Source organism: Contarinia nasturtii, unplaced genomic scaffold (assembly GCF_009176525.2).
Source record: "Contarinia nasturtii isolate CC-2019 unplaced genomic scaffold, AAFC_CNas_1.1 Cnas_scaffold_1099, whole genome shotgun sequence".
Classification (NCBI taxonomy): Eukaryota; Metazoa; Arthropoda; class Insecta; order Diptera; family Cecidomyiidae; genus Contarinia; species Contarinia nasturtii.
Genome location: NW_022198443.1, coordinates 1 through 13,096, shown reverse-complemented (window position 1 = coordinate 13,096; position 13,096 = coordinate 1). Strand labels below are relative to the sequence as shown.

General features: G+C 32.8%; 2 protein-coding genes and 1 long non-coding RNA gene across 4 annotated transcripts; 1 reads left to right on the top strand and 2 right to left on the bottom strand.

The window, feature by feature from the left end:
* Positions 1 to 4,563: 4,563 nt before the first annotated feature.
* Positions 4,564 to 6,316, top strand: LOC116344599. The gene is made up of 2 exons (XM_031773196.1): positions 4,564 to 4,586; positions 4,660 to 6,316. Exon 2 carries the CDS (start codon positions 4,756 to 4,758, stop codon positions 6,175 to 6,177), a length of 1,422 nt encoding a protein of 473 aa, XP_031629056.1. The 5' UTR covers positions 4,564 to 4,586; positions 4,660 to 4,755; the 3' UTR covers positions 6,178 to 6,316.
* Positions 6,317 to 6,652: 336 nt separating this feature from the next.
* LOC116344597 (putative ankyrin repeat protein RF_0381) lies at positions 6,653 to 12,118 on the bottom strand. 2 transcript variants are annotated; one of them, XM_031773194.1, is made up of 16 exons: positions 11,989 to 12,118; positions 10,430 to 10,505; positions 10,329 to 10,347; positions 10,211 to 10,251; positions 10,040 to 10,138; positions 9,848 to 9,967; positions 9,660 to 9,761; positions 9,345 to 9,443; positions 9,178 to 9,279; positions 8,789 to 8,875; positions 7,625 to 7,720; positions 7,361 to 7,446; positions 7,191 to 7,290; positions 7,108 to 7,119; positions 6,929 to 7,027; positions 6,653 to 6,867 (listed from the first exon to the last, which is right to left on the bottom strand). In XM_031773194.1, exons 2-16 carry the CDS (start codon positions 10,488 to 10,490, stop codon positions 6,719 to 6,721), a joined length of 1,272 nt encoding a protein of 423 aa, XP_031629054.1. In that variant the 5' UTR covers positions 10,491 to 10,505; positions 11,989 to 12,118; the 3' UTR covers positions 6,653 to 6,718. The 2 variants fall into 2 exon arrangements, with proteins under 2 accessions (XP_031629054.1, XP_031629055.1); XM_031773195.1 differs by lacking the exon at positions 11,989 to 12,118 and having other exon boundaries at positions 10,430 to 10,521.
* A 346-nt stretch (positions 12,119 to 12,464) lies between these two features.
* On the bottom strand, positions 12,465 to 13,090 carry LOC116344598. Its single transcript, XR_004201433.1, has 2 exons — positions 12,966 to 13,090; positions 12,465 to 12,895 (listed from the first exon to the last, which is right to left on the bottom strand). It is a non-coding gene; the product is annotated as an uncharacterized LOC116344598 (long non-coding RNA).
* Positions 13,091 to 13,096: the final 6 nt, after the last annotated feature.

Sequence of the window (13,096 nt, the reverse complement as noted above, 5' to 3'; positions counted from 1 at the left end):
AAACAGTTGAACAGATTTCTTAGTAAATGTGATATACAATTTTTTCATAAATATATAATATTTTTACGTATACAAGCAACACCTAGACCAATACTTTTCAAATATTAAAGCTAGTTTTTGTCTGTTCATTGAAATACAGAAAAAATTATAGATTTTCTTGATAGCTTTTCCTTTTACTTTTTCACAACCAAAATATAATTTTATAGCAAACTTTTTTTGTACATTCATAAAAAACCCAGTTACACCGTGTCAATAGTGTAGTTCTATTCACTCATTTTATTTCATTAAAACAATTGCGTCTGTTTTTTATTACATTTGTTATTTGTAATAGACTGACAAAGCAGACAGAATGATTCATGAACAAATGATGATCAAAGTGGACCAATCACCAAGAGGATGAAACCGAATGATAAAGAGTATAATCCAGCTGAACGTGCTGTTGTTGCTTTAAACGGGGAAAAACAATTGGCTGATATTTTCAAACTTACCATCGACTGTTTTGAAGAGGTGTTCAACTATTTATCGCTGGCAGATTTAACAGCAATAGGCCGAACATGTAAATGAATGCAACGAATTGTGGATCATTGTTTCAACAAAACTAAGGAGCCGATCAAGCACGATTTAATGAAGATGGTTTTGACCAGTCGGGATTTCATAAGAAACTGTATTTTTATGGTACAGATTGGATGCGTCAACACAATTGGCTTCACTAAAAAGTTTGGTAAGATTTTGCACCGGTTTGGGTAGAAATGATATCGAGTATCACTTACAGTCGGCTTTCAACGCGACTCGATTTAAGAAGCGCCATCTCTTTCACGCCAGCTTCTCATATATTTTTTTCTTGCAAATATTTTTTTCTTGCAAATATTTTTTTCTTGCAAAATTGTATAAATTGAATAAGTTTTGCAATAATATTAACGAAAATAATTAATAGAATTTATAATAAATAAAAAAAATTGAAAAAACACACAAATATTTTATATTATATGATATGTAGCTTTGCCTTTTAGACCATGTAGAGATGGTTACGTGGAGAAAATATGTATTACAGCCATCGCATGTCTCGCAAAATTCCGTCTTTATATACGATGGTGTATTATTATGCAAACACTCGTCCTTCGCAGCACCAATTTTTTCCCAGAAAGAAGATCGACTTACTACGCGCTTATCATCAACTGCAAGAGAGAAAAATATTACAAATCGAAACAAAATTCACTCTGAGTGCATACCAAGTTGTATGACCTTTTTGCACACGGTCTTTTGATCAAACGGTTCATTGTGTGGGTTTAATTGACCTGGTGGATATGTACATTCCACGTAGCTCCAACGTCTTACTTGATCGCTGATGCCACTTGCATCAAATGGCTCACTACAGAATGTAGGATTCGATACATCCGATGAATTTTCAAGGTGTAATTTATTTTAAAAAAATTGTGGCAAAAAATTCAAAATATGAATGTCGAGTAGTTTGTTTTTCTTAGTAGTACGGTTCCACGTTTCACATTAAGCTCTACGGCCAAAAACTGGCAGTGTATTATGAATTTAAACGATCTTTACTTAAATATTTACTTTTAATAATTGAATTTGTACTTATCAAATGTCAGTTCATTGGAACGAATTCGTGTCAAAATAATTATTCAGAAAAAATAGCGCAGTTGTCCTTCGAAGAGAAGAAACTCAACACTATTGCCGCTCATTTGAATATTGTTTGATATTATTGGCAAAAAAGAGACTTAAGGTAAAACTTGTTTCATGGCTTTGCCGTACATGAAAAACAGAGTCTATTGTTTTACACTATCACACAAGTTGTCAATATTGTGGTCCTTCTACAAATTTTTATTCATTAAAAATGAATTAGTGTGTTAATTGAACCTTCTTTGTTTCACGTAGTCAACAGATCGATAATTTAAACAAAATGAACGATCAAAGTACGAAGAGAATTAAGCCAACTGATAAAGAGACTAATCGAGTGGAAAATGCTATTGTTGCTGGGAACGGGGTACAACATTCGGCTGATATTTTCAAACTAAACATCGATTGTTTCGAAGAAGTGTTCGACTATTTATCGCTGTCGGATTTGGCAGCAATGGGACAAACTTGTAAACGAATGCAACGAATCGCTGGTCATTTTTTCCAACTAAACTATGAAATCACAAGAGCATACTTTACCAAATTTGGTTTTTACATTGACATAGATGGTTTTTATCTTAATCAAGTCAAGGCAGATTGTTTTAGCAATTTCCTACAAAACGTCAAAGTTATGGATGACATGTTCACAGACGATGAAGATGAGTTTGGTGACATCATAGATTTTGAAACTCCTTTAAGACATTTAAGATCAATTAAAGGGATCAAAATTGTTGCTGTTTCTTTAACAATGGCTCGGATTAACGAAATGAAAGTAGTTCTCAGTAAAGCTGAACGCATAGCAATACAATACTGTAATTTTGATACAAATGTATTGGATGCATTGATTGCTGCCTGCTCAAATGTCAAATATTTATCACTGGATGAATGGTGTCATACGAACACCAATGGATGCATCGAATCTACCCAAAATTGGAACATGTTAAATTGAATGGTCTTAGATGGCGAGAAAAACCAGAATTTAAAACATTCTTTGAGCTAAACACCACAATTAAGCAATTTTCTGTCGATACAACACTTTTCTGGTCGAATAGAGCTCTATTCTAGAGTTGTTCAAAAATTCAACCATCAAATTTGATATATTGGCGATTGCTCATAACAACTATGAACTCGAATTCGATTTATTTTGCCGTTTGCTAAATGAGCTCTACGAGAGTGAATTTTATGAGAAAATGAATTTTTATGGCGAATTTTGGATTCAGTCAAAGGTTTGGTAAGATTATGTGTCAGTTGGTATAATGACAATATTGGTGCTTTAAGAAACTTGGAAGAACTACACGTCAACGGTGAAAGTCGTTTTTTAACTGATCTGAAGTCACTTCCACATATCCTACGGAAACTGAAACGCATTAAAATTGACCAATCCAGTTCTGATGACATTTTACCATTCATTTGCCACGCAGAAAAATTGAACAAAATACAAGTGAAATTTTACTTTTCCGCACACACCTAGTGTGTAAGGTAAAGTATTGGAATCGGTCGAAAAATTAACACCCTCAAAAAACATGTTTTCTGGGTGTTTTAGGAGCCAGGGAACACGATAACTTTCAAACAAGAAAAGTAATTCAAAATCTGACTTCACAGGATAATTGGGGGTACCGAGGAATAGAAACCATTAGATTTTTAGCGACTTTGGTTGATAGAGTGAAGTGTCGGGGCTGGTGTGATGCCCATGTCCATCCATGGGAGAAATTCAATTTTTCCCCCAAAAGTGATATTTAATGTATTCTTAAACACTCAAAAATATGTGTTGGTGGGTTTTTGGGTACGAGAAAACCGAATATGACGTTAGTTTTGCGATACAAATATATTTCGACACACACTTTGCACTTTAACTTTGCACAGGATATTTTTATCACACAAAAATAACATTCCGAGGGTTTGAAGACATTTCAACGTATATTAGGGGTACCTCCCGAACAAAATTGTGGTTTTTGCTCAAAAACGAAAATTTTGTATGGAAGGTACCACTCAATTGTATTGAAATGTCTTCAAACTTTCAGAATGTTAACTTTTTGTGAAAAAAATAACCTCTGCAAACTTTCACATGATTACGATATCATATAGGGATTGATTACATACAAAAATTCCCATTTTTAGTCATTTTTGTATGAAAAGTGTGTCGAAAATCATTTATATCGTAAAACTAATGTCAGTTTTCTCGTGAATTCTTTGAGTAAAAGATTTGTAATAAATGCATGTTGTGGAAAAGTTCATCTTACGGTTGTAAGACATTTTATTTTCAGAGTGGATTACATTTCCATAAAAACGACAACATGTTCGATTTATTTGCGTTGAATAAAGAGCGTGAGAAATTGGTTGGAGCGCGAAAGATCACGATCTACGTCCATGAAGATGTGTATTTGGCTACAAAATGGGCAATGAAACAGACGGACTTCAGTATGAACGAAATGAAACGATAATGAAATGGAAACGATCCTCTCTTAAGCTGATAATGTAAAATTATATTATAGAGGTTGCGACGAAAATGTATTTGATTTTATTTACTTTTTTCATTTCATTCTACAAATCAGACAGTCAAACCTCAATAGTTTCATGGTAATTAAGATTAGCTGAGTCTCTTGAGGAATAAGTATTTTAAAATTGATCAAAAATAATGGTTGTGCTAGTTAAAGCAATTGTGATCGTTTGAGGGTTAACTTACAAACCGAAAGTCTCGTCAATCTTCGATCACTTTAAAATTTGTTGCGGTACGTAAACGATGTACTTAAAGTGTTTGTTTACTACACTTTTCCTTCAAATCAAATGTCATTTTCATAGATAGGAACATCACCATAAATATTGTCAGTGTATCGCTTTGTGATAACACAATCGCTCTGAAAACAAAATCATTCCGACTATTTACAAACAAAATTCTCCTAGTTGTTGGTCTACGTGCTCAGTTTTCCTCTTGCACTCGCCTATGGTATACATATTTGGTGCGTTTGTTAATTTATTTGAATTAATTTCGTTTTTTTCGTAAATAATAATACTATTAACTTCCGTCTGTAGAAATAGAGCTATCGAACGCATAAACAAGTTTCGATTTTTTTCCCGTATATTTTTCGACTCATTATTAGTTCTGTAAATAGCTTACTGATAAGCTGAATGAGAACGATGAATGAAAAACAGTATGACAATAACAATACCGACAATGAACCGAGCGAAAAAAAAAGGAAGTCAAACGATGAACATGAGCATAATCAACATCAATCGATCATCGTCACATCTGACGTTCAACTGAAAATGTGTCAATCGTCTATTTTCAATTTAAACATTGATTGCTTTGAAGAAGTGTTCGATTACCTATCCTTGAAACAATTGGCAATTGTTGGTGAAACAAGCAAGCGAATGCAGCAAATTGTTGGTCATTGTTTTCGCCAGAGCTATGAAGCGGCAAGAGCAACATTCTACTATGATTTTGATGTGAATTATGTGCATGCAAATTTTTTGATCGATTTTATTCGGAAAATCCGGGTTCTACAATCAAATGAAGCATTTTACGAATTTCTTCGATGGAATCGTCTTCATTCGCTCGTCCAAATTCGTTTCTACGATCACATATTGACGAAAGCGAAAATTGAATGCATGCAAGTGATACTTGGCCGCGTTGAAGCGGTCGAACTGCTAGAGTGTAAGATTGAAAGTGATTTTTTCGAAACGTTTTTGATGTTTTGTTCAAATTTAAGGAGACTGTGCGTGGATGGAACGACGATCATTGGAACGCAGTATAATTGGCTTCTGCAACATTATCCCTTGCTTGAACACTTTCAATTGTTGACAGCCATCGGTCTTGAAATCGAAGAATTGGCGACATTTTTCCAATTGAACCCAAACATCAAGAGATTATCAACTGGTGCCAAATTCTTTTGGTTCAATCAACAAACGATGACAAACACGAATCTCAAATTGAACACTTTGGCGATCAAATACGATAAAAGAGTTTATTTGATGTCATTTTGTCGCCTTTTAAATAAACTTTATGATAGTGGATTTTACAAGAAATTACATTTGTATTTCGATCATCCTTTGGGATTCAATCAAAAAATTATCGAAGAATTAAAATCAGTCAAGGCACTTGTTAAAGTGGCAGCCAATTCACGTCAAAACTACATTAATCTCTCTTGTTTAATAAATTTGGAAGAACTTTGCATCACGTGCACTCATGCCGTCAATGATTTGGAACATTTACCAAATGCACTCACGAATCTACGACGCATTTATTTTCTGGATGCATCTACAGATGATATTTTACCATTTATCCATCGAGCACCGAAATTGAATAAAATTAAAGTTAGATGCCTGCGTGGCGGAATTCATTTTGATGAACAAAGTAATGTTATCGACTTAAAGGCATTGAACGAAGAAAGGGAAAAAGTGGGTTTCGCCACGAAAATTACGTTTTATGTTAAAGAAGATGTCTACTTGGCAACAAAATGGACAATGATAAAAACGGAATTTAATTTGATCGAAATGAGACGCATTGATTCGTATGATTGGAATATGGAATTTCAAATTGATACACTTTGATTGAAAACAACATGACGCAGAAGATAATCGGAGCATATTTTGGCATGATATCACATGCATAGAATAGGATTAAGAAATTTAATTTTGAATACGTAATATACTGAAAAACTCTGAATAAAAATGTACAATAACATTGGAAGATAATCAGCTTTTTTTTTTCAAATAACCTTTCAGCAACCTCAATTATGAATGTAAACAAAAGATACAAAAACAATGACTGCACCTATATGTTCGTGTATGTTCTGGCTTGTGCTTGGCCTGATTGTTATCACAACTGTAGGTATTGCTAGTTTTAGTTCAAATTCAAAGCATATCAAAAAGAAAATTCTATTTAATTAATTTGAACTGACGAGAAATTCCGAGCAAATAACACATACGAATTTATTCGTACACCGATATCAATTTTCCAACTGAGATTAATTTAAAAAAGTTTTTTTTTACGAAAATTGGAATTTTTTATTAAAAGAAGAAGAAATTTTTCTGCGAGCTTTTTATTCAATTCGAAACTTCATATTTACAAAAGTGACCAAATTTCTTCTATTTAAGAATCTCGTTCAGCATCCATTAAAATGTTCGCAATCGACGAATATCCCTTTTCTCTGGCAAACTCTCGAGCAGTGGTGCCGGCGTTGTTGTTAAGATAAACGTTGGCATGATTTTTTATCAATATTTGTACGATGTCCAAGTGATCTGATGAAATTGAATTTGAAATTAATTATTTTTCCTTTTAACTGTTTCGTTTTGTACTTACTAAAGTACGCCGCCCACATAATCGGAGTATCGCCTTTATTAGATGTAGCATTTATGTCGGCTCCATTTTCAAGCAGGACTTCAACAACCTTTGTTTTACCTGACGGTGAAAGTTTAACATATTTTAACCTTTACAGATCATTGAACAGAAGAACGAATTTAAATTGATTTAAAATTTACCTTCATGGCATGCTGTGAAAAATAAAATAATCAAGAAATTAAAATCAACTTGCTATAATTGTTTAAGGCATTTTATCATTTACCTAGATGGAGCGGGGTAAATCCATTTTTATTTCTGGTATTGATTTTAGCACCGTGATTGAGAAGCTGTTTGGCAATACTGTCTCTTCCACTATATGCCGCCTGAAAAAACACAAAATGTTACAAAAAATTAAAAAATGTTTTGATAAAACTGAATTGATTTGATATTCACCCAAAATAACGGTTGATTTCCGTAATTGTCCTCCGCATTTATGTCAGCTCCATTGTTTAGAAGAACTTCAATTACATCTTCAAAACCTAATGGAGAAAATAATCCGAATTGAATTTGTTTTCAAAATTTTTGGTAAATCAAAGAAAAGGTACGGCCAAGCAGCCACTCGTAATGAATATTTTTGAAAATAGTTGAACACTTTTAGAAAGATTTCGTGCTCAAGCACAAGAATTGCGAAAAAAGTGAAAATTGCTATCGAATTACCTCCACTAGCGGCCAAATGAAGTGGATACGGTTTTTTTATTTTACTTAAATCAACTGGACACTCGTTGATTATTAACTCGGTTGTCTTAGCATCACCTAAAAAGACGATTCATTGAACTAATCTAAACATGTTTAAGAACCACACAATGTGTGCGGAAAAGTAATACAGTAGATTTCCAAATGTCGACACACGACCAAATGTCGGAATACCGAGAGGTGAATTGAAATTAAAAATTGAAAATTCATTTGAATTGCATTTTTAAAAGTAAATTATGAAAGATCAATATCAAATCTCTTTATTATAATCCAAATTTTAATCTAAAATCTATTATTGCTTTCACAAATTACGTTCAAAAAAAATTCGGCATTTTTATCACTTTTTCACGTCAAAAGTTAAGCTATGTCATTTTGAGAAAAGCCGGTAAAATGCGTTTTTTTATATGAAAAAATAACTAGTTTGGAAAAAAAATTATATCGACGAATTGTAGATAGTTTAATTTAATTATTGAACAGAAATTTTGAAAATATAAAGAAAAACAATTATATTTATTTTTCATTTTTCACTGTAATATTATTCCGGAATAAATCGTCCAATTGCCGACACATAAAGCACCGAAGTTTCAAGTGAAACACTTTGGATTTGACAGATGTGACAGTTAAAGTCGTATTTGGATCATTGTGAAATTCAAACCAAAAATATTCTAGATCAGTGAAATAACGTAATATTTTTAAATATTTTTGCCACTTTACTATAGAAAAATAAGTAAAATGAAATATGGAGCAAAAATATATCAATCCAATAATTTCAACTTCGATATTTTGTATTGTTTACCTCAATGTAAAAAATGCGTTCATGAGCTGTCAAAACTTAAAGTTGCTCAAGTTTCGCAGTGAAAATGCATGAAATATGTCGAGATTAGGGAGCCGAGAATTGGACGACGAATATCCGACATTTGGAATTTTCGATGTTATGACGAAAAAATGGAAAAAAATAATACATTTTTGGAAATTACTATCTTTTGAGAAACGTGAAATGAAGCACAATTAAATTCTGCATCGAATTGTGTATAAAATGATATTTTTTCATGAAATCAAAAATGTTAAATATTAAATTGAAGTTGAAAATTCAAACAAATAGTCCGACATTTGGGCGAGTGTCCATACCTTGTTTAATTGCCATTTCCAGTCCATTTTTCCAGTCATCAAAGTGAATGTCATTTTTTGCAAGTACAAGACGGAACTTGAGATCGACTATAAAAGTAAAATTTGATTTCTCCTTTTATCATTTTTGCTTCTTTGAGCTATTTCCGATTCATAGACTGAATCTGTGGCTGGCGTTGGTATGCGCCTTAATATCGTTTCTGTCATTAAGTTTCGTGGTATGAAAAATCTTCTTATTTTACATCAATTGGAGACGGAATCCATCATCAATCCGTTGATGGCGATCTCAATGATGGATCGATGTCATGACGCATACTCCGTCAGCCAAAACTTCAGACTGAAGCTTTAAGAAGCAATGAACAAAACCAGGTATCAACGACTTTTTAGTTTACCTTTGGCTGCCACACAACCAAGAACAGTTGATTTTGACAATTCTTTATATTGGCTGAGATTTGCACCATGTTCGACGAGTGTTGCCGCTATTGAATAGAAACCTGAGAAAAGTTCATGAAAATGCCAATGAATTCATTTTAATTTAGAACAAAAAGATTCCGTTTACCATTTTTTAGTGCCAAATAAAGTGAATCATCGCCGTTATTATCAACAATATTGACGTCGGCGTTGTGTTTAATCAGATTTTCAACAATGTCTTCAAATCCTGTAAAAATTAACATTTTATAAATACTTTGGAATGAGAATGACATATTGATGAAGTCATTTGTGAATTGAACACGTTTGCTTCGAAGAAAATTGTCTATTTTCATCCAAAAGAGTGCAATTTGTCGCAAAAAGAGCACTTGAAAATGTCAAAAGCGATTTAGATTCAAATATGGTTACCCCAAAATAGCTCCAAACATTTTTTGTAACATCTTACCATACTGAGCCGCCAAAGCTAAAGCGCCTGTGCCAGATACTGGTTGTTGAATGTTTGGTTTTGCGCCCAGTTCAAGAAGCATATTGACAATATCGCCTTCACCTAGTCCAAAAATGTTCAAATTGAAATGTCAACAAATGACTGATTTTAATGATCACATTGAGAATATTTCATTCAACTCAACAAACCATGCGACACAGCTTCCATTAATTTTGTATATCCAATATGATTCAAAGCATTGATATTGATACGTTCTATTAGTGATTCTGTTGAAGTTTCGGTTGTGGCTTCAGTCGAATGTTCGTCGTCTTTTGTGTGATAATAACAATTCATTCAATTTATAAAGTTTTTTTTTTGTGATTCAATTGAGTGTATTCTACCGTTTGTCTGATCGGCATGCGCTGGCATGTGTTTATTTATAATACGGATAATTGTATTTGCTCCTTCTTTCAATAATTTCGTTATTTCAGAATTTTTATCTGTAAAATATGGAAGAAAATTATGAGAATTAGTGAATATAGTTCGAAGATCTCACAATTTTTGGAACTAACCATCTACAACGAAATAATGCAATCGATCCACCGCTTTTGACCTTCAAAATATGAACGAAACGAAATGAAACAAACTCAGTTCAATTGACTAACGACAAAAATTATTTTACTGCCTTACGTGTGTTCATGTTGTGGTTCTGAAATAAAAACAATGATCGTCAAATATTTACTACGCTTCCGTGCACCTAGCATGGGAAAGGTATTTAATTAAAGATTTACCTGGAATCGATCCAGCAAAACTGCTTGATATACAAAGTGCGAATACGAAGAATAACTTCATCTTTCACCTTGAGAGCTAAAATTACAATGCGATGCTTTCAGAACAAATGTGACAGAAAAAATACGACTGCTAAAAATAACATTGCATGAAAAAAAACTGCGACACTTGTATTATTTTTGAAGAAAAAAGTTTTTGCTCTTCTTCGAGTTTGTTATTCGCACTCCTGTCATTGCTATGCTTTGTTTCGCGTCTTTGGAAAAAAAAATACATATGCACAAACGGTTACCTTCGTACGTGTTTTTATAATATTTTCGTCGAACGTCGTTGAACGTTTCTTCGACTTGTTTATATGTTTTTTTCTCAAATTTGAATGCGAGTTTACTGATTATAAGCAATTTGAAAGAATACAGTATGAAAATGTAATCCAGAAATTTCTGTTTATGAAATGAATCATGCATGTTGTTGATCATAATTTGGGTCAAGTTTGTTATCAGTGCGGGTTTTTTTCTTTCTGATTTTTGCTGTACGCATTCGCAATCAGAGTTTGGTATTTTCAGTTATGATGATGTTAAAACACAAGAAAAAACGCTTTTAAATTGAATTAGTGCTTATTTAAACTAACAACACTGAGTGATGATCGTTGTGACTTTAATTGGACGCTTCGATGAAACGAGATTTGAATGGAATAAACAGCTTGAAAATACTATGGAATGATTATTTCTTAATGAAAAGTGACATTTTAATAACAAAAACGAGTCATAGGGAAGTTCACATCTCTTGTGCGTTAGATTGGATAACATAATTTATCATAACACTTTGAATGTTTGGAGAAAAAACTCTCAAAGTAAAATGAAAAATTATCATTTTTTTATTAATTGAAAAAGTATGAACTTTTATTTTGTTTTTCAACATTAATACAGTTTATTGGTATCAAATAATAGTCTGGTTGAAAAACCAAATAAAAATTCATACTTTTTCAATTATTTAAAATTCGTAAATCACCAAATTCTATACAATCTTCTTTATGTGTGAAACAGAAAACCGGCTATGTTAGATCGGAATTGGTTATTCTATGAATGGTCGTTCGACCTTCTATGATAGCTGTAGAATACAATTCACATGCAAAAAACGAATTCTTCTTCATCAATTGGTGAGCAAAGCGGTACAAAGCACCGCGGAGGTGGGAACACATTTTTGTAAGTGTCACTCTTTCTTGCGTTCGGGTGCGGCAGTTAAGCATTTTTATGGATTAGGTGCTGGCACTCACTAGTGCCCGAACTTCCGCAGTGTCAATAACAGGTTGGTGATATTTGAAAAATAAATGTGCATTTTTATACTTTTCAAAAAATGTAAATTCATGCCAATGGTGGGTTCCAATGTCGATCGTAAATCACACATATATTGCTTTATGAGCTTCGGTATATTTTATGTCAGAAATATTTGTTTTTTTCGAATTTTGTCACTTTAATTATGACTGATTTGCATTTTGTTTTTCACTTTTTTTATATTTTCCCCGAAACGATTGAAAATAATCATAAGAAACAAACTAATGACTTACTATTTTAATGAAGAAATAATAGACTTCGTTTGATAAAGCGAGCGAATGACAAAAACACACACCAAACGAGAGAATAACACACAAACTGGATTTATGTGCTAAAATGCAAAATAACAAGTGCCAAAAGTTGTAATTTCATTTTCTTCTTTATACGATGTTCGTCCGCTCGGCCGGGTAACGATAAATTGAATTAATCAGACGCAGTTTGGCACATGTCATTTTTTTATTGTACATACATTGTACACTCATATTGAAGCTGTTTTTAGTATGAATACAGTTTCTATGTCGGCATAAGCACGCGTAACCCATATATAAACAAATTAATTTAGCGCTTATTATATCGCGCAAATTGCTTCCCATTGCCTTTGAAATAATCTTCATTTCAACTACTATTTCAAAAAAGACGTACCAGGCTTGATTTGAGCAAAAAATGTTCACATTTATTTAACGATTGCATGATTTATTTCCACTTGTGATACATTTGACAATATATATATATAATTTTTAACCATTTCGAAAATTTTATAGAAAATTTACATTTTTTTGGTGAAAAATATGTTCTTTTTGTTAGCAAAAATGGAGATAAGAGTTGGATATTTTTCGGCGATTTAGTTAAAAATAAAGCAGAACTTCATTTTGACATAGCATTTCGAAAAACATAACCCACTCTACGTCTCTCATTATGAAATTACTATTCATTTATGCATCGACCATCCCAACAATGGATCCGCCATCAACGGTTAATGAAGATCCTGTGATGAAAGCTGCCTGCTCGCTAATCAAAAATTCAATCGCATTCGATGTATCCGATACCTCACCAGCACGCCCAAGTGGATAAAGTTTACCATTTTCATCGAGATATTTATCAGCTTCTTCTTTTGTTATGCCCCACCCGGTTTGGAATATTCTAATAACAAATTAAAAATATGTTCCTTTAGAAAAATGACTCGTCGAAATATTGTAATATAAATATTTACGGTGTTCGAACCATTCCTGGACAGATTGAATTCGCTCGAATGCCCTTTGAACCGAAATCCCTTGCAATCGATTCAGTTAGTTTAATAAGAGCGGCCTTTGACACACCGTATGCAACATTATTGGCCAGGGT